The sequence below is a fragment of the Phocoena sinus genome, chromosome 12 (assembly GCF_008692025.1).
Source record: "Phocoena sinus isolate mPhoSin1 chromosome 12, mPhoSin1.pri, whole genome shotgun sequence".
NCBI lineage: Eukaryota > Metazoa > Chordata > Mammalia > Artiodactyla > Phocoenidae > Phocoena > Phocoena sinus.
In genome coordinates this window covers 67,875,257-67,903,250 of record NC_045774.1, presented here as the reverse complement: position 1 = coordinate 67,903,250, position 27,994 = coordinate 67,875,257, and the positions used below count along the sequence as shown (strand labels likewise).

The following is a 27,994-nucleotide window of genomic DNA, read 5'->3' as shown; positions in this document are numbered from 1 at the left end:
AAAGCAGGTAAGAATAAAGTCACTGGTTTTATTGAGCAGCTCAAACGAGTTCTGAAGGCAACTTTTAAAGAGGCATTGCAAATAGCTTTGGAGCAATTATAGCCTCCCACAATGCCTGTTAAGAGTACACTTTTTTTTTGGGCTGCACCGCACGGCTTGCAGGATCTTAGTTCCCTGACCAGGGATTGAACCCAGGCCCTGGGCAGTGAAAGCGCAGAGTCCTAACCACTGAACCTCCAGGGAATTCCCAGAGTACACATGTTAACGTACACATTTTTCTTTGTTAAAACTCAGGTTCACTAAATGCATTCACCTTTCATATACTTCTTTGCAAGTAATAAAACAATATAAGCTTTTCAGTACTTCAGCCTAGGTTTCTGAACAACTAAGTCCAATTGTGTGAGGTCTGCCTGTTTACTGATTCTGCTCTATAAAAATGGGAGGTCTCGAAGTACCAGAAAGTTTATTCACAGCCAAAAAGAACAAAACGATTTCTTACTCTCCTGAAATAGGAAATTTTATGTTTTCGTAGTCAAAATAATAAACAATTTTTGAAGGTTTTTTAAAAAAAGTAGTTGAGAATTTTGATGAAATTTATTTATTTCAGTAGAATAAAACTATAAGCAGCATGAAAATATAAAGTGCTACATAAAAGCCCCACAATACATAAAATTTGAAAGGTTTCATTGGTTTAGACAGTTACAGGTGAAACAGACATTATTTATTTTCTCAAGCATGCTATTTTAACTACCTTGATATGTGCTATGTCGGTCAAAGGAAAAGCCATGAGTTACCTAAATCTGAGGATTGGAGGAAGGAGTCCTAAGCCTTTACCTACCAGATCACACATCCGGTTTTGGCCTTATGCTGTCAATAAGGGGTTAAATTGGGGCTTTAAAAATAATAGTTTTCTGAAGAGGCCCTTTATCGGGATGTAAGAATGGCTCCAAAGGCCAGTTTTGTTCATTAACCCCACAATGGGGGCCAGATCAACAATTTAAGGAGTTTTAGGTAGCAATGTGAGCTGAAAGGGAAGAAGCAAAAGATATGCCACTTTCAGATACGTGTATCAGGTGCTTAAAAAAAAAAACAGCACAAAGAAGGAGACGGCCTGGCTGTTGATGGGTGAAAGAAGAGAGGCAACTCAGATAGAGGAAGATCTGTAGAACGTGAAATCTTCTTGGCTTAATCGGTTTTAAAGTATAGACACACCACGGAAACATGCAACGAGATCACATAGATCGAGCCTGGCTCAGTGTGATGGAGAGGAAATGGAGGGAAGACTGTTCCTAGCACACGATTAACCTCAGGATAGGCTGAGAGAATGCGGATTTCCTTCTTCTCAGGTGGTAACATTACCTGGTCTTCCCCCGTAAGTCAGTGACCTCTTGCTAGGAGACCACTGACCACTGAACCAATATTTCTAATATTTTACATTCCAAACCAAGACTTCAGAATGAACTTTCTCATGGCAATAAAGTTATAAAATGGTAACCTATAATTTTCCTGACATACGAGGTCTTCATAAAGTCCTTGGGCCTTTTAGACTTTACCAACTTCAGCTGTAGATATAAGAGAAACAATCTGTAAACACTTTAAAAATGCCAATTTATTAAAATTTAAGAAAACTGTGTATTATATAACAGTATACAATACGTTCTTATTTTAGATGCAGACATAACTGGCTATAAGATGAAAACAAATTGTGTCTGATAGTTCATAGAACCAAAATCCTATCAGAGCAGGAGTAAAAATTAAATTTGCCTTTAAAATCATTTTACAAATTGTTTCTATCTTGTCCATAATTTCAGTTAGTTAAAGCTACATAAGGACTTTATAAATACCATTCCCCTAAGTATTCAAGATACATTATGGACTAATGGATTTTGTCTAATGTGGCCTTGTCTAGAACCTAAACATGATTTACAACACTGAGTCGTAAAAAAAAAAAAAAAAAGAATTAACTTACAAATGCACTTTTAGAGCATAACCTATTTGAAAGCTGGGGACTGCCTGTATTTAAAAATTAAATCTTCATTAACAATACCCTCAAGAGTGCCCTCAACGCTGCTCTTGAACATGCTGAAGGTGACATTTTTCTGTGATTATATGTTCTCACCAGGCATTATTTATGATGATAAAATTATCTACTAGAGTCTGTGGAGCTAGCTAGCACTAAGTTATATACTGATTTATTGATCAATATATCAATAAATATATTGATATATATTGATATATTGATTTTGCACTGAAAATTACCTCTTGGGCTTTGATTAGGTGGGCAGTTCTAATTTCTATCACTGTTACATGGGCCCTGAGCTTTTATATTAAAATGGTACATGAAATATTTCAATATTATGATATGCCTGGAATAATTAAATTTATAGTGATTATAAAGCTAGGCATATAATACAACTCAAAAGATATACAATTCAAAGTACAGCAAACATTCCAATCTTAAGATCCTCCCATTTAACTTGTGGAAGAAAATCAAGCAGTTTCCTGGCTTGGATCCTTCCTTCCTTAAATCAAAGCTCTATGGAGGGTTGTTTTCCTTCTTTCTTTTAAAATCTTGTGTGTGAACTGGAGAGAAGGGGATAACAGCATATCAAAGTGGTTACAAAGCATTATTCCCTCTTCAAGTAACATCCAATAATAATGACGTAATCTCATTTCCTCAGAAATGTTTGACCAAAATAGTTTACTTTCACCGAAGAATGTTTAGGACACAAAGTCAGTCACAGAATGGGCAATTCCAGTATGTCTCATGTGAATACATTTTAAGCAAGCTATTTGAGGAGTTTTATTTTCCCTTTTTTTCCAACTCTTATCCCTATATCATTCTACATTAAGTAGAAACAGAGTACTCAATAAATGGTATTGAGTAACTAGTAATACTCATTGGAACTTAAAATACCATTTTTTATCCAAAAAGTTTAAAGGGCTATACAGAAAAGTATCACAAATTTACATAAAGAGAAGCTGAGGCATGAGAAACAACAATAAGTTATTTCCCTATAAAGCAGGTCATACAGAGAGACAAGGGACTTTGACTTCCAGTCCCTTATACTAAGCAGGACACAGTCTGAATGTCTAGCTCTATTTATACTGAATTATGAGGATCAAAAAAGGAATGAAGGGTAAATACAAAATAATCTTTTTGTAAACAATTCTTAGATTATACCCAATGCAGAATGTTTAATGAAGTAGCTGAGTCACAGCTCTTAAGACACGAAACAATATTATAACTCAAAGTCAAATATGTACTCATTGGCCAGATATATCCGTCGGAATATAAGAGCTGCCAATGCCAAAGTCAAGATGACAATCAGCACAGCGGATCCGCCATGATCAGTGTGGTGGTCTCTTGGCGGCCGGCCCTGGGTCACAGCTGGTGACGTAGACGACCTTCTCTGACCCTGCTGCCGGGCCCGGCGCTGTCGAGGGCTCATGGAGGTATCCTCAGCTACAGGTCGGGCAGGCTGTTGAAGGGACGCTGCTAAGGTGTTCTGGACTCCACACTATGAAATTTTAATACATTTTGTTTGAAACTGGCAGATAACACTTGTATACGTACATACAGGCTCTTCAACAGCACAAGGAATCTCCGAGCGCTAAATATGACTAAGGGCAAAACTATCAAGAATTCTCTGAGTGCTGAGATTAATACTTCACCCCCCGGAATAAGCCAGCAAGACAATTTATTCTGAGTGCTCACCAGGTAGAGGAGGGATTTACCAGCAACAAATAAGACAAGGACAGAGTTTGCCCATATTCTCCATAGATCGCTTTGTACTCTCCTCCAGCAGCAATTCTAACAGTATCTGCTAGGCATCTGGGTACCCCCCTTCTTTCAGGAGAGTCAAGGAGGGAAGCAATTTGATTCCCACTTCTACATAAAAATTTGCCATATTCTAAATGGCAAAAAAGGGCAACTCGCAACAGTGTTCTTCCCCCAGTGTTATCTTATTACATCAACAATCATAGAACATAGGAAATAATTTCAAACCATATGATCTTCATAATAATATTGTTATAAAAAATAGATGTGGTTTTCAAACCAGGTTTATCATTTCTCACAATCCCTGTCAACTGAATTGAACACAAGTCTAGAAGAACTGTTTACTGTGTGTTTGAACTGTGTTATTCTATGAATGTAAAGCATGAACTCTTGTCAAGAGTGCCCTGGGCAGGGCTTCCCTGGTGGCGCAGTGGTTGAGAGTCCGCCTGCCGATGCAGGGGACGCGGGTTCGTGCCCCGGTCCGGGAAGATCCCACATGCCGCGGCGCGGCTGGGCCCGTGAGCCGTGGCCGCTGAGCGTGCACGTCCGGAGCCTGTGCTCCACAACGGGAGAGGCCACAATGGTGAGAGGCCTGCGTACCGCAAAAAAACAAGAGTGCCCTGGGTATGTGCTGAGAAACACGTGGAGGTGGTTAGGGGAGACTCAGTGTATCCCCCTGAAAAGCAGTGGATGTCAACTGCTTTCCATCGTTTCAATGAACGCTTGGTCAAAGCATAAACACAATGTGGTGCCAAGCGGTTCAAAATCGTAGATGTGTTCTATAGACAAGAAAGCTCTACAAAATATGAATTCCACTTTATTTACAGAGATACCTTAACTCTACCTCTAATAACCCAACAGTCTTTCTTATATTGAAAACAACTTTATGCTGATTATAATAGTGTCAAGACACATTCTTTCAAATAAAAAATAAGAATGTATGTTTTATTCAGAATAACTTTTTAAATTGAGTAATTACAAAAAAAGTATCGAACGAAAATACTTTTCATTATAGAAATTTTCAGTATTTAGAAAAAAAAGGAATCTAATAATGTAATTCAAACACCTTTTTTTTTTTTAAAGGTAAGAGAATGAGCTTTGTCCTGGCAACAACTGTAAACATAGGGAAAAACTGCTGATCTAAGTTACCTGCAGAAGAAATTACATTTTAATTCTGACAGCACCCCAACATTAAAAGATTTAAATAATCTGAGTTTCTAAAAACTATCCTTTGGAAGCACTCAAATGTAGTGACCCATAACCCAGAGGTAGAAAGGAACTACCCACTCTGAGTTAAAAATAAAAGTGCTGATGCTGAGTTAGAGGTGCATGAACTTGGACTTCCACACTCCAGGGCTCAGGAGCAAGGTGCTCACTGAAGAGCAGATACACAAAGCTGTTACATTTTATGATGTCTAATGTTGCCACACTGTGTCATGTAATGACTTATTACAACATTCTGCTGGAAATCTCCCATTCTTCCAGCCATTCAGCCAAGCAGATAAAAGTATCTGATAGAGTAAAAGTACTCAGGGCTTACAGGGAAATGGGTTCTTAAGGAAAATAAAAAACAAGCTGGTAGTATCAATTCAGAAACTAGCATAAGAGACCGACTCATCTTAAAGCTTTGATTTTAGACATGTTGTTTTGTTCATTAGTTTGAGGGGAGAACACTATCCTGCCCATATACCTGACTAAAACAGGGAGTCTTATCATTACTAGGCTGGCTTCACCACTTCATAGATGTGTGACCCTAAGCAAGTCATTTAACCTAAGACGCAGCTCCCTCTCCTGCACAAGGATACTATCCAGTTCAGTAGTTGCGAAGGATAATTAAATAGGATAATGATATAAAGTGCTTAGGATACACAACTGCTTATTAAATGTTAGTCATTATTAATATTACTATCGATATATCCCTTTGAAGACTCCAGATTTAGGTAACAGAAAAAGTCATGACTTTATTTAGGACTGCTTTTCAGAACTTTATTTAGGACTGCTTTTCAGAACTTTATTAGTATGATTATTTGGAGTTGAAGGACTAATTGGACTAAATTTTGGTGGTTCATATTGAACTGCAGATGGAGAATCAAGTTGGCCTTAGCATTTTCAAAATGCCATAGGTTTGGTGGTAGGACTTTTAAATCTCTACTGTTTGCCTAAACTTGTTCAAACACACATATCACAGAATGAAGACTTAAGTCATAATAGTTTCCATTTCCTTCATTAAGATGAAGTGATATTTCTGGGAACGTAAAAGTATGTGGCGTTTATATTTAATTAAATTACATTTAAATATTATATAAAAAAATCACAGTCACAGATAAGTCCCTTGTTATATATATATATAAAAGCTTTTCTATAGTAACCTAGAATAGCATCTGGGAGAGAGTTTTGTGTTTGCTTTTTAACACAAAATGAAATGGCTTATTCAGAACCTCAAACCCTGGGAAGAAGAAAACAGTCTGATAGACTGGAAAAACAAAAATCGACCAACAGTATTGTTCCCATTTCTACATAACTAAAAAATCTGCACCAAATAAACAGATGGCCTGATGTTGTTATCTGCTGTGTTTAGACTTTGGGCAATCTCTCACCCCCTCAAGGCTGAAAAAACATACCTTATCTAGGATTTGATGTATAACGTCTCAGTGAATTTATATTATGCTTGCGTGTAAAGCAGCTACCCCCAGCCAAAAGGAGGTTTCAGTTACTTCCACAGAGATCAAATTATATAATCACACTCTGAGATAATCTGTACGTAAATGTAGTTAAGAGCTAAATTTGCAACTGTATGCAATTTTACTGTTTTAACCAGAATTGGTATCAATTACCTATACCTACGAAGAAGAGTTCTGCTTTATGTACTTTAAAACCTAAATGGGTGGTGATCATTTCGTAATGTATAGAAATATCAAATCACTATGCTGTGCACCAAACTAACGTAGTGTTGTAGGTAAGTTAAACTTCCAAAACAAACAAACAAACTCATAGAAAAAGAGATCCGACTTGGGGTTACCAGAGACAGGGGCCTGGGGGTAGGGGAAATGGATGAAGGTACAAATTCCCAGTTAAAAGATAAATAAGTACTAGGGGTGTCATGTACAATACGATTAATAAAATGAACACTGCTCTTTGTTATGCATGAAAGTTGTTAAGAGAGGAAATCCTACGAGTTCTCATCACAAGGAAGAAATATTTTTTCCTTTTTTCATTTATTTTGTATCTCTGAGATACTGGATGTTCACTAAACTTATTGTGGTAATCATTTCATGGTGTATGTAAGTCAGATCACTATGCTGTACACCTTTAAACTTATACAGTGCTGTATGTCAATTATATTGCAATAAAACTGGAAGAAAAAATGAGAAAAAAATCAAAATGGAAAAGACTACTGTAATAACAAAACTACTGTTGGTGCAATCTAATTTACCAAACTACTTGACTTCTTTATCTGTATTCCTAGCATTTTTTTAGTATTTTTTTTAAAGTGCCAATCCTAAGATTCATTTATTCAACCAACAAATACCGATTGACCATCTACTATATACAAGGCACTATGCCAAGCACTAGGGATATCGTGCAGTAGAAAGACAGCCCTGATCCTCAAGGAGCCTACATTCTGGGAAGGGAGATAGACAATAAATAACTAATTATAAAATAAATTACAACTGGAATAAGTATAATTGGAATATGCAACAGGAGACTTGACATAGATTTAAAATAGACTAAAGACAGATTTAAATACATCACAAGTATTAGGAGACTGTCCTTATAGGTGAAAAATGATTACTACCTTCCTCCTCTCTGTAATAGGATGGTTCTATTTAAAAAAAAACTATTTATGATATCAAAAAAAATTAGAGGGCTTCCCTGGTGGCACAGAGGTTAAGAATCCGCCTACCAATGCAGAGGACACGGGTTCGAGCCCTGGTCCAGGAAGATCCCACATGCCGCAGAGCAACTAAGCCCGTGTGCCACAACTACTAAGCCTGCGCTCTAGAGCCTGCGAGCCACAACTACTAAGCCTACGTGCCACAACTACTGAAGCCTGCATGCCTCGAGCCTGTGCTCCACAGCAAGAGAAGCCACTGCAATGAGAAGCCCTCACACCGCAACGACGAGTAGCCCCCGCTTGCCGCAACAAAGAGTAGCCCCTGCTCACCGCAACTAGAGAAAGCCCACGCACAGCAACGGAAGACCCAACGCAGCCAATACATAAATAAATAAATAACGATTAGAATTCTAAAGGTGAAAAGTAATCTGAATCTTTTTTTTTTTTTTTTTTTTTTTTTGCGGTACGTGGGCCTCTCACTGCTGTGGCCTCTCCTGTTGCGGAGCACAGGCTCCGGACGCGCAGGCTCAGCGGCCATGGCTCACGGGCCCAGCTGCTCCGCGGCATGTGGGATCCTCCCAGACCGGGGCACGAACCCGCACCCCCTGCATCGGCAGGCAGACTCTCAACCACGGCGCCGCCAGGGAAGCCCTGAATTTTTTTTAAATACTGCAAGCTAAAACATTTACTGACTAAAATTAATTCACTATATCTCTCTGTAATTCATGAAATTACATAGGCAACACATAAAAGTGATTTAACTCTTAGCGTGCACTTATTTCTTATACTTCCATCTCCAGTCCCCCAAAAACTTCCTTTAGAGCACCCTCTCCCCTGCTTTCTCCAATCCACTTCTTTCTGCCCATCTCACTCTCTGAATGGGAGAAGACCACTCAGTCCCACTTTATAATAAGTATTCCTGAGTAAAAGGAAAATCTGTATTTGCCCAGCTTCTATTTCAATTTTCTTGACCCTTTAAAATCCTCTATAAACTGGACAGGGGGGAAAGATGTGGCTATTCAACCAAACAATCTGTTACGAAAAAGACAGTTCCTCTCTTATATACAGGAAGGAGGGACTTCCCTGGTGGTGCAGTGGTTAAGAATCCGCCTGCCAACGCAGGGGACACGGGTTCGAGCCCTGCTCCAGGAAGATCCCACATGCTGCAGAGCAACTAAGCCCATGTGCCACAACTACTAAGCCTGCGCTCTAGAGCCCGTGAGCCACAACTATTGAGCCCGTGTGCCACAACTACTGAGCCCGTGTGCCACAACTACTGAAGCCCACATGCCTAGAGCCCGTGCTCCACAAGAGAAACCCGTACACCGCAAGGAAGAGTAGTGCCTGCTCACCACAACTAGAGAAAGCCCATGCACAGCAATGAAGACCCAATGCAGCCAAAAATAAATAAATAAATTTATTAAAAAATTTAAAAAAAGAAAGGAAAGTCAGTGTTTTCCCCCATAATCTTAATTATTTAGCAACAATCCAGTCACAGTTTCTTAATCAGTCTCTCCAATGACCAAAGCCCGCTAATGTTTAGACAACAGGTCAGGGCACAACTAATAAGACCCATAGCATCCGTGTAATCTTTCATTCAATAACTATTTATTAGACACTTACTATGTACAAGGGAGCACCGTCCAACAGAATTTTTTGAGATGATAATGTTCCGTATCTATGCTGTCTAATGCAGTAGCCACTAGCCACGTGTGGCTCTTGAACACTTGAAATGTAGCCAGTGTGACTAAGGAACTGAATTTTTAATTTCGTTTCATTCTGAATAAGGTAAATACAAATTTAGATAGTCACACGTGGCTACTGGCTACTGTACTGGACAGAGATGGTCTAAGGCAAATCTTTGACTCCAGGCCTTTAAGTCACTGCCTTAATGCCTTTAAGTCAGTGCCGTAATGCAGCTTAACAAACCTTCCAGAGATAGAGTGCCTATTTAGAAAGCAGCTAATGTATGTATATTTTGTTTCATTCAGAGTCTAGCACTATATTGAAACTAACTTTTCAGAAAAGTCATAGAGTTCTGGAAGGACAATAGGACCTAAAATTTGTTTAGTCCAGCCCCATTTAACAAAAAAGAAGGCTCAGAAGATATGAATAACTTGCTTAAGATACTATAATTCGGGCTTTCCTGGTGGCGCAGTGGTTGAGAGTCTGCCTGCCGATGCAGGGGACACAGGTTCGTGCCCCGGTCTAGGAAGATCCCACATGCCGCGCAGCAGCTGGGCCTGTGAGCCATGGCCGCTGAGCCTGCGCGTCCGGAGCCTGTTGCTCCGCAACGGGAGAGGCCACAACAGTGAGAGACCCGCGTACCGCAAAAGACAACAACAAAAAAAACCAAGATACTATAATTCACTAGAGGGAGAGCTAGGCTAGAACCCAACTGTTAGGAGGACCAAAGTATTCAGATATTTCATCTAGATATCGCCTCTTCTACTGCAAATAATGACAGTGGTATAGATATAGATATAGATATAAAAGACAAGAGCCATACCGATGTACTTGCTGTAGCACCCTGGAATGTTGTAGGTATATCATCCTGTAAATCGTTTAGTGAAAAAGAGTGGTTTAAGTCCGACTCAGTGATAGTCTTTCCAGATGAATTGACTTCTGCCTATAAAAAAAAGATACACCCAAGAGCAGTGTCACAAGAGGAGATGTACAGAATAACCCACAACCTACTAAGTCCTCTCCTGGATTTATTTTAATTAGTACTTTAATATCAACTAGTCAGTTAAGCACTGAGCATTCATTCGTGTCCAATACTGTGCTAGATATTTTAGGAAGAGTAGACAATACCTATTCTCAAGGAGCCGTTACTTGGTGAGGAACAAAACTAACACTTCTGGTTCACGATCCACTCCAAAAAGCTCTAAAAACTAAAGTTTTTTGTAGTTTTCAGGCAAAGTCTGACATGTGAGGCTATTAACAGTCTTGATCGCACATTACTGTAAATATTCCCAGGTTTGCTGATGAGATATTAATAGATTTGATTATGGGGTGCTGCCCTAGATCCCACTATGGATGTTAGTATAGGTTTAATATTTCTAAAATCTGAAATTCTGATGTACAAAAGACGTCTGGCCCTAAGATTTTCAGAGAAGTAATGTTAAGTACAATAGGAAGGAATTGTACTTCTGTACTTTCAGAAGGAAGAAAATAACCAACATTTATTAAGCACCTCCTCTTCCAGGCACCGCAGTAAAATAGAAGAGAAAATTTCTCCCAAGAACTGGACATGGGAGGATATACAAGATGTAGAGAGGGGAGAAAAGGGAGGAGGCTTAAGGCAGGTTGACTTTTATTGATGGAGCTAAAAATTAAATTCCAGAAGTAATTACATGCAGAGCAAAAGGATGAGAGACATGTCAAAATATTAATAACAGCTATTTCTTGGGGATGGGATATGCATGATTGTTATTTTCTTCTTATTGTTTATCTATATTTTCTATAATAATAGTTAAAATGTATTAAGCACCAGAGACAGTTCTAAATGCAATACATTTAAATGAGCATTAACTCAATTCTCGTAAGAATCCTACAAGTACCATTATTATTCACAGATGAGAAAAAGGTACAAGGTAAGTAATATGCCTGATGCCCTAACACCAATAAGCAGCAAAGCTGAGATTTGAACCCTGGCACAGTATACCAGAGTCTAAGTTTTAACCATTACTATGCTATAATAATAATGCTGCTTCTGTGAATATATATTATTAGTTTTATAATAAGAAAAAATTATTTGTAAAAACCTCAGTGAGACAGAACTACATTGCTTTACTTTCTGTCCAAAAGTTGGCAATAAACAAAAGGGCTACAGAATTAGAATTTATTTACAAATTTAGAGTACCTTGAAACTGATTTGTCTAGCCAGTTCCTTGGCTTCTTGGTCAGCCTGACTTGAATCGCTTCCAGATTTTAAAGGCAACAGGACATCCTTCATGGCAAAGCCACATCCCTCACAACAGAAATCTTGTGATCTGGTAAGAAGTAATTTTTTGATGGGTATAAATCAAATACTTGAAAGTTAATCCAAGACAGTCAAATACTGAATGATTAAATTTAAAAGATCACTCAACAATTCCGTATCACACTCATCTACATGCAAATGAGACAATTTTGGCAATAATTATAGTTCTGAGACAAATACACAAGTTACACTGTTTTTTAAAACAATCCATGTCAATTATAGCTCAATTTTAACAATCTGAAATTTAAAAAAAACAAAAACTAGGGCTTAGATTTCATTTTTTCCTAACATACTGCCTAAATAAAGTAAGCTTTAGATCTGTAAGACAAAACATATAAATTGTTTAACTACACTGTCCTCAAGATCACACATAACAAGCCTATGTTAAGTCTATGTAAAAAGTCCATTTTAAAGCTCAAATCGGGAATTCCCTGGCAGTCCAGTGGTTAAGACTTGGCACTTTCACTGCTGTGGGCCCGGGTTTGATCCCTGGTAGGGGAACTAAGATCCCACAAGCCGTGTGGTGCAATCAAATAAAAACAAATTTTTTTTAATAAAATAAAATAGAATTTACAGACATTTCCAAGGAAAAACTCACAAACCCTACTCATCAAAATAGTAGTACAACTTGAAAGATCAGAGAACTTGTGGAAAATCCAGACAATGAAATTCCTCATTCATTATAAGTACAGGCTCAAAATAAGCCTGCTAACTAGACTATTTCCTAATATTAATTTGTTTCTGTATGTTTTTATTTTCTTCTTTGTATGACTGGAAGTAAATGTGTATAATATGCAGAAATATATATTGCTACATTGCTGAACTTTTAAAAACAACTATTTTGTCCTACTTCTAGTTCAACAAAATAAGAGTCTTAGATCTTGAAGAATATACTATTTATAACTTCATGTAGACAAAATATATGTAAAAGTTGTGTTAATTTAGTGTTTTTTTTGCGGTACGCAGGCCTTTCACTGTTGTGGCCTCTCCCGTTGCGGAGCACAGGCTCCGGACGCACAGGCTCAGCGGCCATGGCTCACGGGCCCAGCCACTGCGCGGCATGTGGGATCTTCCTGTACCGGGGCACGAACCCGTGTCCCCTGCATCGGCAGGCAGACTCTCAACCACTGCGCCACCAGGGAAGCCCTAATTTAGTGTTTATTGATGAATGTTTTTTGTTTCAATAGAAGTAGCACTGCTGTCCATATCCTTTGAGAATCAGTTGTATCCAAATTATTTACCTTAAAATGTGTTCACTTTTAACTGAGAAGTCAGACGAAGTTTAAAGGAGAAAGTTTATTTTTAATATATTAGTATTAGTTTATCCACAAGGACAGTATGCTACCATGGTTGAACGCAAAATCATGTTTTAGAAAGCCTGTATCACAGAATAAGAACCTAGAATATATAGAGTGAGAAGTCTAAACAAAAAGTTTTTTGGTTTTTTTTTTTTTTACCTTGTACATGAAATGAACTGGATGGAAGTATCAAGATAGAAAGTCGACATAGGAAATCAAAACAAATGCTATGTACTCCAAGTACATATTATAGTTTGTGAATAGTAGCTGCAAGGTATATACCAAACTTGGGAATAAGGTTTAAAAAGAAAAGTTGCTGATAAAACAGGGAGTCTATCAAATCTTCCCGAGGCTAAAGTCTATCTGATTTAACAAACATCTATGGAGAGCCAATTCTGGGCTGTGCTAGGATAAGATATACTATAATTTAATTAACATAATAAGTCTGAAAGGTGGTAGGCAGCAAAGTCCAGAATAGGACAATGATCAAAATCAAGAATTAGGGCTTCCCGGGTGGCGCAGTGGTTGGGAGTCCGCCTGCCGATGCAGGGGATGCAGGCTGGGCCCGTGCACCATGGCCACTGAGCCTGCGCATCTGGAGCCTGTGCTCCACAACGGGAGAGGCCACAACAGTGAGAGGCCTGCGTACCGCAAAAAAAAAAAAAAAAAAAAAAAAACAAGAATTAGTTTTAGCACTACTCAAAGGAGAGGCTACTCTGAATCTAATGACTAATCTGGGTTATACAGACAGAACGTACTTGAAAAAAACCAAGAAGGCAATACCACTGGGAAACTACTACTTGATAAAGAAAATCTTTGCTTTATTCCAGATCATTTATTGAGCACTTGCTATGTGGTAGATGCTACAGATACAAAGATGATAAAATGGATTCCCTCCCTGCCTTCAAGGAGTTTTTAAACTTTTGTGGAAAGCTACATACATATCATTACTCTGGCTCTTTTCCATCTGTAAAACTGCCCAAGTGGAGATAAATGACCCGTACTATCTTCTAGAAGGTATCGCTCATTGTAGGTTGATATTATCAACTACTTTTTAAAACTAGATAGCATGAAACAAATTCTTTAGAGTCTGGTCGCCCCTGGGGAGATTGATACAACTGAATTTCTGAAATAGCAAAACTAAGACTAGATCCTGTAGAACCAAGGTGAGTCACAAAGAGACAGAGCCTATCTCCTAGTAGCCATTATCCAGAACAGTATTCAGATCGTAACAAATAAGGAAATGCAAAACTTACTTTTTCGCAAGGGTTCTTCTTTCCTCAGGTGTGTAATCCAGAGAACCTATGGCTCCCTCTCCTTTTGTTGGCATAAACCCAATGATGGCTAATAATGCTGTTCTTACTGAAATAAAAAGTAAACATCAATCTAAATTGCTCTGTAAAAGGAACTGGGTTTACTCTGGAAAGAGAAAAAGAAAAGACTCATAGGGTTTCACTGAAGAGGTACAAGTAGGGGATTGTATTAAAATGATGCAAAAATCTAGACAAGGAAAAGAATTTTATTATTTATTCAATAATATCAAATTATTTATCCAAAACAGCTTCAACCTCAAGAGAGTATTATACATTATTATTATGAATTGACTAAAGTTATATAAGATTTATATTCGCTTTAAATACTCACTACTCCACGAAGGCTGCCAAGTTTCAGGATGATGTCCCGAGATGCTCAAACAGATTTTCTTGCCTACTTCAAATCGTCCATTAGCCTTAGGAATAAATAAGGTATTTTAAAAGTTATACATGTGTATGTTTAATGTTTTATACTTTAAAGTATAAATATATTTTATATATAAAGAACTTTTAAAGATAATTTTTTAGAGCATTTTAAAAGGATGGAACCTCCAAGGGGATACAGATTTTTGTCCTCTTACAGATACTCCACAAATATTTGCTGGATTCTGAATGAATAATAAAAGCTGTTTTTAGAAGTTGTAGCAGCTTTGTGAAACTGAGTTGCACAAGTGACATCTAAATAACTGACATATAAAGATGTCCTGATATCCTTCTCTGTGCCTAGTATGGTGCTAGACTCTGGGAAGGATCTAAAAGAGAAGAAACTAGATACTGGAGAGGAAGGCTCTGAGATGGGAGTGACCCTCAGAAGGTTGACGCAATTTCATACAGGAACACAGAAGTGAGAGATTAGAGAGAATGATTTCAGTTTTGTCTTGGCAGAAGAGCTACTGATGATGTCCGGCAGGCAGGCAGAAATACAGACACGCTCGCATCAGAAGAAGATAATACATTTCTGGTACCTGACTTTCACAGAGGTGATCGTTGAAACCATTTCATAGAAATAAGAGAAAACAGCTGTAGTCTGAACTCGTAGACTATCCGTACTGAGGGGAAGGATAGGAAAAAGAGGCATGAAGTTAGAATATAAGTTCCACGTGGGCAGAGAATTTGACTTATTCTCTGCCACACCCACAGGGTGCATGACACGTATTTAATAAATATTTGTTGAATGAAGGCTGGAGAAGACTTTTCAAAGAGAGGAAGTGAATCAGAAAGAGTAAGTACTGAAAACCAGTACACATGACAATATCATCGGTGAACAGCTGCTGCCCCACTGGCCCCCACCAGTTTCCCCACGCACCAGCCCTCCCTTCAGACCACCTGGCTCTCCCCACGATCTAGCAACTAAAAGAAGGGAAGGGCCCCTCCAGGGCCTCCTGCTCCAGCCCTACTGCCAGCATTAACAATTCTCAACAACACCTAGTGTTTAGTAAGCAGCTTCTATATGCCAGGAACTTTATAGTGTGATTATATTTACCATACACATCCCTTTTGACAAATGAGAAAACTGAATTTCAAAGAGATTATGTAACCTGCCCGTGGTGTAATGGAAACTGCACTGGCCAGAATCCAGGGCTATTGGCTCTAAAACTAATGCTCTTTCCACTACACCAAACACTATAGGTAAAAGCAACATTAATTTGGTGATGATGAATATCTTTTCTTTTACCATTTGCTAACGCCATGTGTATCAGATGTTTAACTTAAACTTAGATGGAATAGGATGAAGACTGAGAAGAGGTGGTGAGATTTCTCAGACTGGTCTCTGAGACTGGTGTCTTAAGCCTGTTTAAACAGGGACCTATGTGTGGGAACCAGAACACAACAGGCTAAACTACAGTTAGCATGTCTTGAAGGTTATCAGAAGAGAAAAATAAGACTGCAGCTTAAAGTGGTAGCAGAGATATGGGAAGGATTTTGTGTTTTATTTTTGCTTCTTTCAAGGTTAAGGGATAATTAAACACACATAAATGAAAGGAAATGAAGGAAGAAAAGCTTAACACTTAACAGAGGAATTTACTGATGGAATACTGTCCCAGGAAATAAAAGAGAAAACTGGATCAACAGCTTTCCTTTACATGGAGATAAAATATGTGAAGATGGAGAGAAATTCTAAGATATAAATAAATAGTAATAACATAGCTAACATTTATTGAGGACTGTGTCCGTTCTTATTCTAAGAGCTGCACGTAAAGATGAGGAGACTCAAGAACAAAGCATAAGAAACGTGAGAAACTGAAGGAGATAACGTGCTTAAGAGGTACAATAACAGTAACTACCCTTTACTGAGTACTTACCATGTGCCAGCCTAGTACTTTGCACACATTAATTCACTGAATCCGAACAACCACACTATGGCAATTAGTATCATGAGTACTTCTCAGATGCTTCAACTTCCTAGGAATTTTTTTCCAGAAAAAAATACAGTCTGAGGTCTGGTCTCCAAAAGCAAAGTTATAATAATAATGGTCCACTTCATTTCTTAATGAAAATGAGTATGCATACACACTTTACAGCCACCAGGAAGAGTTACACCAGAAGCATTCCAAAAAGTCAAGAATTCTTACCGTTAGGAGAATAATGCTTGGTGGTTTCATGGGATACTCTGGTGGCAGTACTATTCGTCCATGATAAACTCCTCCATCAAAATCTGAATCTGGGGGCCCTCTAACTGTGAAGTGCCATTCAAAAAGGTTATCCTGAACAAAAACAATAACCAACAAGGAATCAAGAACATTAAAACATTTTTTATCAGTGAGTATTAGAAACATGGGTGCAAAAAATTAACGTTTTATAATACTGCTAGAACAGTTTCTAATGCACACAATGTCTCAAGTATAAAAGTTATAAATAAAAGGTATTAAATCTAGTTTTCATGTCCCATAAGAGCTAAAATGTTTTTAAACAAATGCATTTTAAAACATCTGAGCATTGTTATATATTCATAAATAAGATTATAGATTTACATATTTCCTATTACTTTAGCTCCATTTATTTTCTCTGAAAATCTCTCCTGGAGCCCTGAAGTTTTAATCTGGACTAATTGCTTTCTTGACACATTCCAAAATTCGTCACTTGAGTGTCTTCTAGGTTTACTGGAATCTCAATCTTCCTCTGTATTTATTTGTTGTTGTTTGTTTTTTTGGTTTTTGCATTATTTTGATGTGGTTTATTGTCACCTATGTGCCTCTGAAAGGAATACAAGGAAGAAAATTTGTGTTCTGGTATGTCTGAAAATATATTTATTTTGAGTTCATGCTTGATTATTTTCTGGATGGAGATTTAATTAATTAATTAAAAAATCATTTGATCTAAAAAAAGATCATAGACTTAATTAAACTGTAAATTAATCCTTATATCCTAATTAGTGATAATTATTATTTATATAATCAAATAATTTACTATAAATTTAGATTGTTTTAGCAAACCTTTAAAAATTATCCCTCATAGATGCCTAAAAGCTCTTTAGTAAGTGGTCAGTAATATTAACACATAGGCTGTTAACATCATCTTACAGTTAACCATGTACTTCATAGTTTGCAAAATGCTTGCACATATTATCACATCTTATTCTCACTATTACCATGAAAACCAGATTGGGCACATTTAAATACCCTCCTTTCACAGATGGGAAGACTGAAGAGAGGTAGAGATGTTCGTACAAAAAGCCCAAACTAGCTGTAGAGACCCCTCAAGGGGCTAAGTGTTCCACCTGTAGAGTCTGGAGTTCTTTCCACTTTCCCTCCTGAGGGAAGACCTAAAATTAATTTAGTATCTGAGGCCCACTTTATAGAGACCAGAAATCTGCTTCTTCTAAAATGTCTGATCCTGAATGGCTAATAGAAATACTCAGTGTACACCTGAAACTAACACATTGTAAATTAACTATACTTCAATTTTTTTTAATGGTTAAAAAAAAAAGTAAAAAAAAAAAACTCAGGAACTATAGGGAATAAAATATATCAATAAAGCATATCAAACACATTTTTAATGACTCAAAGCAATGAAAAAACAATTTTAAGAAACTTGTTTAAAATACTAAAGTATTAAAATACATATGTAGAAGACAGAGATAGAAACTAACCTCTAAAGGCTGTGCATGATAATGATCTGTTGGATCTTTCAATTCTGCTGCTTCTTTCATTAAACGTTTAACGGCTAAAATAAAATTCACAAGATAGAGACATTTAAAATGTACTTTTCTAAGTGATTAGCACAGATTTACAAACCTAATGAAAAAGTTCCTACTTCAACAAAAAATGTGTAGAGGACTTGTTCAACAGAGCATATCATTTAATTATGGGATAATAGTAATAATGGTGGGGAGGAAATGGTAGCTAGGCACTAGAAGAATTACACGTTAAATTAAATATATAGGGAAGTCTCATAAAGTCACTATTTTTATTTAGTAAGTACTTATATATACTTCCTATATGATAGCACTCAAACATTAATTCATGTAATCCTCAAAACAAGTCTATGAGATAGGTGCGATTTTTAACCCCATTTTACAGATGAAGAAACTGAGACATGGAGAAATTATATAACACGTCCAAGGTCACACAGCTGATAAATGACAGAGCCAGGATTCCAACACAGGCAGTCCAAATCTACCTTGTTAAAATATTTAACAAAAACGTGGCCACTGGAACTCATGCTCATGAACAGTAAACCCCCTATATCCTCAAGCTCGAGAGACTATCTACCCACTATCTTCCATTAACTTAATGGCACTGTCCCCAGAGGTCAATGAATCTCTATAGCCCTAGCTGAATTCCTTTTTGAAATGATTCTTCGGCTTAATTAAAACCTCCAATCCACTGATGCCATAACATTCTTCACCCCACCTATACCTATATTCACTTCCCTCTTCATCCACACTTTTGGCTCTCAGGAGTTCCTCTTTCATGTTCCCCTGACAAAATTTAATTCTAACTGGGCCAACTCAACCATCTTTTTTCTTTTTAATATTTATTTTATTTATGTTTGTTTTTTTGTCTGTGTTGGGTCTTAGTGGCTACACACAGGCTCTTCGTTGTGGCGCACAGGCTCCAGGGCATGTGGGCTCTGTAGTTTGCCACGCGCGGACTCTCGTTGAGACGGAGCTCAGTAGTTGTGGCCCACGGGCTTAGCTGCCCCACTGCCTGTGGTATCTTAGTTGCCCGACCAGGGATCGAACCCGTGTCCCCTGAATTGGAAGGAGGATTCTTTACCACTGTGCTACCAGGGAAGTCCTCCAACCATCTTTTTATCTGGAGTCTATACCCAAACAGCTGAGCATTACTGAAGGGGGTTTAAAAAGTCAGAGACAGGCACATTGATGCCATTATAGAGTTATTAACAACAATCTCCACTGGGACACAATGCCACCCTGTGTTCCTACATTTCTCCAGGAAGCCTCCACCCAACCCCCTCCAACAAGCACTCCAAGACTATCTCACACCTATTTACTCTCAATTCTCTTCCGCCTCTTTCAGTTAATGGCACAGACTTTTAGCCCTGTGATCAATGACTATTAACAGCTTATGACAGTTTACAATCCTATGTGTATCTGTACCCTCTTTCCTCCCCTATTGGTTCACAAAGGTCAATCCTTTGATTCCAGCCCCCTCACCCTCAAGCTTTAGGTGCTAAAAAAATGTCAGGGGCTTCCCTGGTGGCGCAGTGGTTGAGAGTCCGCCTGCCGATGCAGGGGACGTGGGTTCGTGCCCTGGTCCGGGAGGATCCCGCGTGCCGCGGAGTGGCTGGGCCCGTGAGCCATGACTGCTGGGCCTGCGCGTCCGGAGCCTGTGCTCCGCGGCGGGAGAGGCCGCAGCGGTGAGAGGCCCGCGTATCACAAAAAAAAAAAAAAAAAAAAAAAAAAAAAAAAAATTATTAAAAATGTCAGGATACTGGTGTAGGATACAGGAGAGCAAAGCCAGGGAAACACCAGATGGCCCAAGGCTCTCCAAAACTCTGCTTGAGAACCAGCAGACACAGTTCAACACATGCTATGAGAGAGGTGTGCACCAGGTGGGCACCTAACCTGAGAGCAGACAGAAGAGAAAAGGGGTCAGGTACTGACATCCGAAAGAAAGACAGTAGGAATTACCCACCTCGGTATGAATAAGCAGAGGAAACAATAAAAGTAAATTTGTGGTGGCACAGGTTGGAACGTTACGGGGAGAGGTTAACTGAGAAGCAACTCACACACTACAACCAAACAGTTCGGTATGTGTCAGGACTTTTTGCATAAAATTTCATTTTAATCAAGGGTTCCTAAGCTGGAAAAAAACTCTAAAGTCACTATCCTATTCCATAACTATTAATATTCTTTTCCATCTCCAAATCTGAACTAAGCCCTATAGGCAGAGAATTTGTTCACCTGATCAGCAAATATTCATTAAGTTCATACCAGATGCTGTAGCTACAGACAAAATAAAATATAGCTTCTGTTATCAAGGAGCTTATAGGCTGGGGGGAGGGGTCAATACAAATCAGCATGATAAATGAATGCTATATTAGAAACACGCACATATATATTGAGACACGATCTCCCCCCAAGTTCCAGACACTAACTAGGCTTTGTTCAATTCTTTGCACACAGTTCACCTTCTCTCTACTTCAGACCTTCCTTCCTACATAGCAATTCCTCAGCTTGCATTGCTGTTCCTCCTCCCTTCCCCCACTTCATCATTGAGTCTGGCTCCCACCAGACCTTTATGAAATTTACTCAGGAAGGTCTCCCTGACACCTTCCTTTGTCCATTCTCAGAGGAGTGACTAGAGATTTCCATTTGGACAGATAAAAATCCTTGAGGAGTCCTGGCAGGAGAGTGGAGAGCAGGAATGCTCTCTAAGTTATTTCGTTTGGAAACCACTGCCCTGGATACTGGCTTGAGTCCCCTTGCTCTAAGTCCTCTTAACACCCTATAATTTTTCTTTCATAAAGTTCAGCTCACTTGTGATTAACACCTGTCCTTCCTGCTCAACATTTACTTCACTGCAGTCTCCTCAAGCCTTTAGTACACAGTAAGCACTCAAATATTAGCTGAAATGAATTTTACTATCTTCCCCCCAACAAAACTCTTTCCAAGGATCTGATTAACATGCAGTGGTTTTGGGGACTTCCCTGGAGATCCAGTGGTTAGGACTCCGTGCTTCCACTGCAGGGGGCACGGCTTCGATCCCTAGTCAGGGAGCTAAGATCCTGCAAGCCACATAGCATGGTCAAAAAAAAAAAGCAGGGGGCTTCCCTGGTGGCACAGTGGTTGAGTCCGCCTGCCGATGCAGGGGACACAGGTTCGTGCCCCGGTCCGGGAAGATCCCACATGCCGCGGAGCAGCTGGGTCCGTGAGCCATGGCCGCTAAGCCTGCGCGTCCGGAGCCTGTGCTCCGCAATGGGAGAGGCCACAACAGTGAGAGGCCCGCGTACCGCCAAAAAAAAAAAGCAGTGGTTCTCAAATTTATTTGATAATGAGGTAAAATCCTTCGTTCAAAGAAAGGTTTAAGGAGAACCTCAATATGTAAAACATAACAGCAGGGCCAGCATGGAAGGGCCTTCAGGCTATTTATCCCCATCTGTCCATTCTACCTAAGGGGCCCACAGGAAAAGAATTGAAAGCCCCTGTTTTAGAGCCGTGTAAAAATATCACTAAGTTAATATAATTAGATATAAATAAAATCATGAAAGTTGTTATGAAGTTAATTAGTTTAACTTGATTACTGCTGTCAGCAATCAAAGATGCCAGGAAGACTGTTTTTCCTTATCCCTCATCAGCAGGCTGCAAAATGATTAAGCAGAAGAGGTCAGATTTTATGCCATTCCGTAACATTATCACATTTTCTCTGCCTCTTCGTCACTCAGCTCAGTTCAACAGAGGAAAATAAACACCCAACGGATATTATGAGAGATGTATGAAAGGGTCAGAATTGCTACAGGAAAGAATTTAAAGGAACAATCATTGGTTCAACCACTAAACAAGTTGATTTTATTAGTTCACGGGCCACACAGGCACATACCATGTGAGAGACAAAGTACAAAGCCAAACAGAAGGTAAGATTATTCTAGTGTTTTTATAATCTATTTTTTCTGAAACAACATATACTATGAACACCTTTGTGAAAAAGAACGTGGACTCTGGAATTAGAGCTGCATTAAAATTCTGGCTCTGGGGACTTCCCTGGTGGCACAGTGGTTAAGAATCCACCTGCCAAAGCAGGGGACACAGGTTCAATCCCTGGTCTGGGAAGATCCCACATGCCGCAGTGCAACTAAGCCCGTGCACCACAACTACTGAGCCTGCGCTGTAGAGTCCGCAAGCCACAACTACTGAGCCCACACTCTAGAGCCTGCAAGCCACAACTACTGAGCCCACGTGCCACAACTACCGAAGCCTGCACACCTAGAGCCCGTGCTCCGCAACAAGAGAAGCCACGACAATGAGAAGCCTGCGTGCTGCAACTAGAGAAAGCCCACACGTAGCAATGAAGACCCAATGCAGCCAAAAATAAATAAATTTTAAAAAATATGGCTCTGATATTTTGTAGCTCTAAATCCTTGAAAAAGTCACTTATAATCTTATTCTGCCTCAATGTTCATATCTGTCAAATGAAAGTCAATTTTGTCACATAATTCTTTCCTTTTCACCCCTTCCTCTTCCCCAGGTCAGAAATGGATTGAGATTTAAGGCCCTCTCAATGATTCTCCCTGGTTCAAATCCAGGCTATAAGCATATGTAGTTGGCCACATGGCATGGCTCCCTAGCTCCCCAAAAGAAATATCACTGCTATGGAATAGTCAAGATTCAAAGTACCGCCTGGAAACTAGGGCTAGAGCATAGTCTGCCTCTCCTGATACTCCATCTCTTGCTACCACATGGATAGTGAGGAAACTTCTTCCATTCCAGCTCCTCTCTTATCTCTTTGCAAGGTTATCAGTGGAACTCTCCAACCATGGTAAGACAAGATGTGCCAGGAAAGAGAAGGAGGGTGGGGAGCGCCTGCATGCCTGCCCTCATTCTTCCTCTTCATGGAGGCCACATGATCACTGTGGATCCAAACTCTAGGCTCTAAGGGCCTCCCATTAGCGTTCTTCACATGCCCAGGTAGCTCACTGGGCTTTGAGACAAAGCTCCAGCTAAAGGGGTCTTTTACAGGTCACTGTCTCTCATGCATCTGTCTCTCTTGGAACGTATCAATGAATATCTTGATATCATCCATCTCCAGGTTATCGAGGATGTGAATCCAACGTCATGCTCCCCAACCACATCTGCCTGCTCCCATAGTGAAGGCACTTAAGCAAATACTTAAGGACTCATGTTTCTGCCCACAAAGACCCTGCAAAGGTATCCATTCAATTTAAAGAATATCTGAGCCATGGAGATAGAAGAATGACTAAGACCTGCTTCTTGTCTTCAAAAAGCTTGTAGTGAGAGAGAAAGACATGAAAACAATTACAACACAAATATTGACCAAGTATGCACAAATATAGGGACTACCTTAGTCTGCCTATGGGAGCTGGACAAGGTAGAACCTTAAAGAAACTTGAAGAATTAATAGGAAGTTCAAATGCATAAAAGGGAAGGCATTCCAAGCAGAGGTTCCAACAGGGACCAAGGCATATAGGTGAGAAGAGCTGCTCCATCTGGAGAATCACTCAGGCAAAATGGGTAGATGGTAAAAATGCAAAGGAGCACAGGAGTGATAGGAGACGAGGCTGGTGAGGAGGGCAAGCTAAACAGTTTACTTTGAACTTAATCCACAGCTATCAGGAAGCTACTGAAATGTTTTCAATTTGAGGAGTGACCTGATCAGTTTTTGTTTTAATTGATCTGGTGACAACAGCGAAGGATTAGATATATGTGACTGTGTGTATTGGCACCTGCGTGAAAATGCATGCATTTGTGTGTGTTTCAGGGTAGAGCGTGGAGTAAAGGAGTAGACCAAGAGATCAAAGACGACGCCAGTGGATTCCTGGGTGGCTGTCAAACCCTGGGTTAGGAATATTAGGGTGAGGGGCAAGTTTGGGGGAGGAGAGAAAACTGATTAGTTTGGTTTTGGGTTTTTATACCTAGGAGAGATTTTTTTGGTCTGTGGGAAATTTGGGTAAAGATGTTAAATCACCAGTAAGTTCTATGTATCTACAGCCTAGGAGAAGGGTTTAAATTGGACATTAAAGCTTGAGAATGATTAGTGTGAAGGGGCAGTAGACATCTGGGCATGGATAGAAAAACTGCTAGGTTTCTGATGGAGGTAGTAGGTGCCTTTACACCAATCTCTTATATGCCTGCCAGTCACCTGCTGAATGCAACCCATAGAGCCCTTCCAAAGAAATCTGCCACAGGAGGTTCATTACACATACGTCTCCCTACTTCGTACTCTGATATCCTGCGACTTTGGCCAGAATGGACCCAAAAAGAGATCAGGGAGTCTGATGCAGAGGCAAGTACTGATACGCTAGCCAGAGGCTTATGAAGTGGTTCCACACAGAGCTCTGCACACAGCCAGAGGTCCATTCCAGAAAGATTGTAAAAAAATATGTTTTCCATTGTAAAGCAATTATACTCCAATAAAGATGTTAAAAAAAAATGTTTTCCCATCTATAAAATGAACAAATTTACTATCCATATGCTAACACATTGGCCTTTAACCAGTGATTTGTACTGTCTTAACTTAATTGTCCCATCCATACCTCTAAGACAACTCCACATCAGATAGAAAAAGTGTTATATCTCTTACATTGTGCAGTGTTTTTAAACACTTCCTTTCACACATGCATTACCCTACGAAATGTTACAAGACAATAAAACAAAGGAAGGAAACATTTTCACTATGCCTCCTGCACTTATTCAATAAGTCCCATATCTCGTCTAATTTACCTTTTCCATGAACTCTAAATAATCTGTACAATGACCAAAAAAGGTTTTACAATTTTTTTTTCATTTTTAGAACAGCAGCACTACCTTTGAGGAAATGAAACCAAAAAGAGGAAGCAATTTATTACACAGTAGAAACATGTCTACCCAAGTTCAGCCAGATGACAAGTAGGTCATATAGTATAGAAACATACAACATTCTGGAGAATTTTAAATGCTTACCACAATCTCAGGTATGATAACCTAACAAAATTGAGCAAGGTCCTCTGACAACAATCTCTTGGGACCCATCAATCCTCCATTACAAATTGCACTACTGTACAATTGTACATTTTCATTATTCTCTGGACATCCCACTAAGTACCTCAGCTGTCTCAAGGAACTTGATACCATGTGACCAAGGAGTCATCCTACATTTTACCCACATAGTTTATTAAAATCTAACACAATCTTAACAATCTAGTCATTCTACCATCTAATCTTAAAACTAAGCTTTTCTAAAAAAAAAAAAAAAACTAAGCTTTTCTTTCCCTCTTTCTCTTTGATCTCCTTTTTTTTTTTTTTCCTGGTGTTCTTAGGAGATGGGTTGGGGGCAGGGATTGTGAATCCACTGAAATTGAATCCTATAAATGTATTTCTTGGAGAGCCCATGGCCTTTGCCAGATTTTTTAAAAAGTCTTTGCCTCCCCAAATGTTATGACCAATTCTGTAAACTTAGTTACCTAAGAACGTGTCTTAGCCTGACAGCACTCTGGTTAACAAAGCTCTGTTCAATCAGTATCCTCAGGCTCTTCTGGATTCTTTGTACGTTTTTAAGTTATTTTAAAAAATCAAGGATCCACAATTAGCTCTTTCCACGAGCATGCTAGTCTTGCTGATTCTTACTGAGAAATTGCTTCTTTGGAAGGAAAAAAAGAACTAGCAAGCGTTGGTCAAACCATCACTAACATCCTAGGATTATCATTTAGAGCTAAAGTGTGGAGCTTCTCCCTCCTAACAAATTTATCAAGGTACAGATCGAATACCATTTATAGAACACAAAGATTCGTTTCAAGCCTGTCTTAATCTGAGAGAGCCGCTTACTTTTCGTGCATCTTTATGGTACATCAGAAAAGAATTTGAGGCTAGGATCGTTTGGCTGCTTCTGTGAATGAAGCACGGGCATTAAATACAGAAAGAGAAGTTTCTATGACTGAACATAGACATACATCATACTAGTCAGTATGGCAAAAATCATGGTTAGCTCTAAAGTACACGGCTCAACTAGTTTTCGTAGCTTTTTGGATAACTGGTATGGTCCAGAACATTTCCTTTATGTCTGTAATTCTATTCGCCCCAAATGCTGCAAACAGAACGTTTAAACTAAATCCTCAAATGCGAGTGGGTCAAGCAGCTAATAAAAGTCCGGTGGCGGTGACGGAGAAGGGCTAACGACGGTGTTCAAGGCGCAGGTAGGGCGAGGGGCTGATGATCACTATTACCCAGAGCCATCACCTTTACACCTGTGCTCGGGGATGAGTTGATAACCCAGCTCTACGGGGCGAAAATGAGGGCAGGGCAGTCGCGGTGCCAAGGGGAGTCCCCAGGTTTGGTGCCCGCTCGGCAGCCCGGCTGCGCGGCCTGCACCAGCCCGGCAGGCGGCGGGCTCGCGTAGAGCGCAAAACCGGGAGCGGGGCCGCGAGCGGCGGCCGACGCGAGGGGACGACGGCGCGGGGCCCTGGAGTACGGGGTCACTCCTCCCTCCCGCCCACAGTGCGGCACCGCGCCCAGCCCGCAGCCCCGCTCACCCGGACTCTTCAGATTGTAGCGGGTCTCCATGGCGGGTCGCTGTCCCGGCTCCGGCCTCCCGGCTCGCCGCCGCCGATGCCGCCACCTCTACGCGCCGCTGCCGCCCGGGTCTCACCGCGGCTCGGACCAACCGGACCTGACCCAGGAACCTCCGGGGACGCCGCCCAGCCCTGGCCAGGACTGCAGGCGGGGCGGGAGGGCACGGGCGAGGCGCGGGCTCCGCAGTGGCGCGGGCTCCGCGGTAGCACCGCCTCCTCCGCTGCTCCCCCGCCTCCCTGAGGGCTGGGCAGGCGCCGGCGCCGGCCCGCGTGTCGCTGAAGCGGGGGCCCGGGCTGGAGGTCAGCGTCCTCGTCTGGCCGTGGGCCCAACGCTGCCGCGGCCGCCCGGCCTGCGTCACCCGCCCTCTCCCCGGTTTTGTGAAGTTGTCCTGACGTGGCAGTCGCTTCGTGGCGGGAGGGCGGCGCGGCCGCGGGCCACTTCGCCGGCCCCGGGAAGCCCGCTCCGGGATCTGAAAGAGCGAGCAGCGCCCAGGTCGTCTTCCTCTCACCCAGGGCCGCCCGGAGGCCGACCTTCCGCCGGGCCCATCCGACGTCCCCAGGCGCTCGCGGACCGGCGCGGCAGGAAGCGCCCCGGCCCTGCTCGCGGCGGGCTGGGTCCGGGCCCGGGCCCTCGACACCGGGTTCAGAGCCGCCCCGGCCCGGCGCGCGCGTGCACCGGCGCCTGCCAAGTGCTTTGTTTTTAGCTCAATAGTTGTTTTGGGGTGGAAACAGTTAAATCGGGAAGATAAAATCCAGTGATAAGGGATTGAGTAGGGTTTTATAAGGATTCTTTTTCAGACAGATGTGTTTAGGTGCAAGGCACTTAAGCATTTGGGGAGATTAAAAAAAAGGAATTGAATCGGGGAAAGCATACAAATATGAAAGGTATATCCTTAAAGAACACACTTCAGGCTTCATTGCGGAAAGAGTGGGATTGAGAAAAAGAGGACAGGACTGGGGCTTTTGAAGACTTAAAAGAGGAGCAAAGACTTAGGAAAAGAGGGGAGATTGGGATGGTGAGGAGGATGAAGAGGGAAGGAAAGACGTCTAGGTGGGATGAAGAGAGTTAATCAGGTTGGGCAAGTTTCATTTTTT

The 27,994-nt window shown here is 40.5% G+C and overlaps 1 protein-coding gene across 1 annotated transcript; it reads right to left on the bottom strand.

The window, feature by feature from the left end:
* Nucleotides 1–11: 11 nt before the first annotated feature.
* UBE2J1 (ubiquitin conjugating enzyme E2 J1) lies at nt 12–27,117 on the bottom strand. Its single transcript, XM_032651476.1, has 8 exons — nt 26,861–27,117; nt 18,303–18,376; nt 16,786–16,917; nt 14,544–14,628; nt 14,156–14,261; nt 11,482–11,611; nt 10,126–10,245; nt 12–3,521 (listed from the first exon to the last, which is right to left on the bottom strand). The coding sequence occupies exons 1-8, from the start codon at nt 26,889–26,891 to the stop codon at nt 3,243–3,245; spliced, it is 957 nt and encodes a 318-aa protein (XP_032507367.1). The 5' UTR covers nt 26,892–27,117; the 3' UTR covers nt 12–3,242.
* Nucleotides 27,118–27,994: the final 877 nt, after the last annotated feature.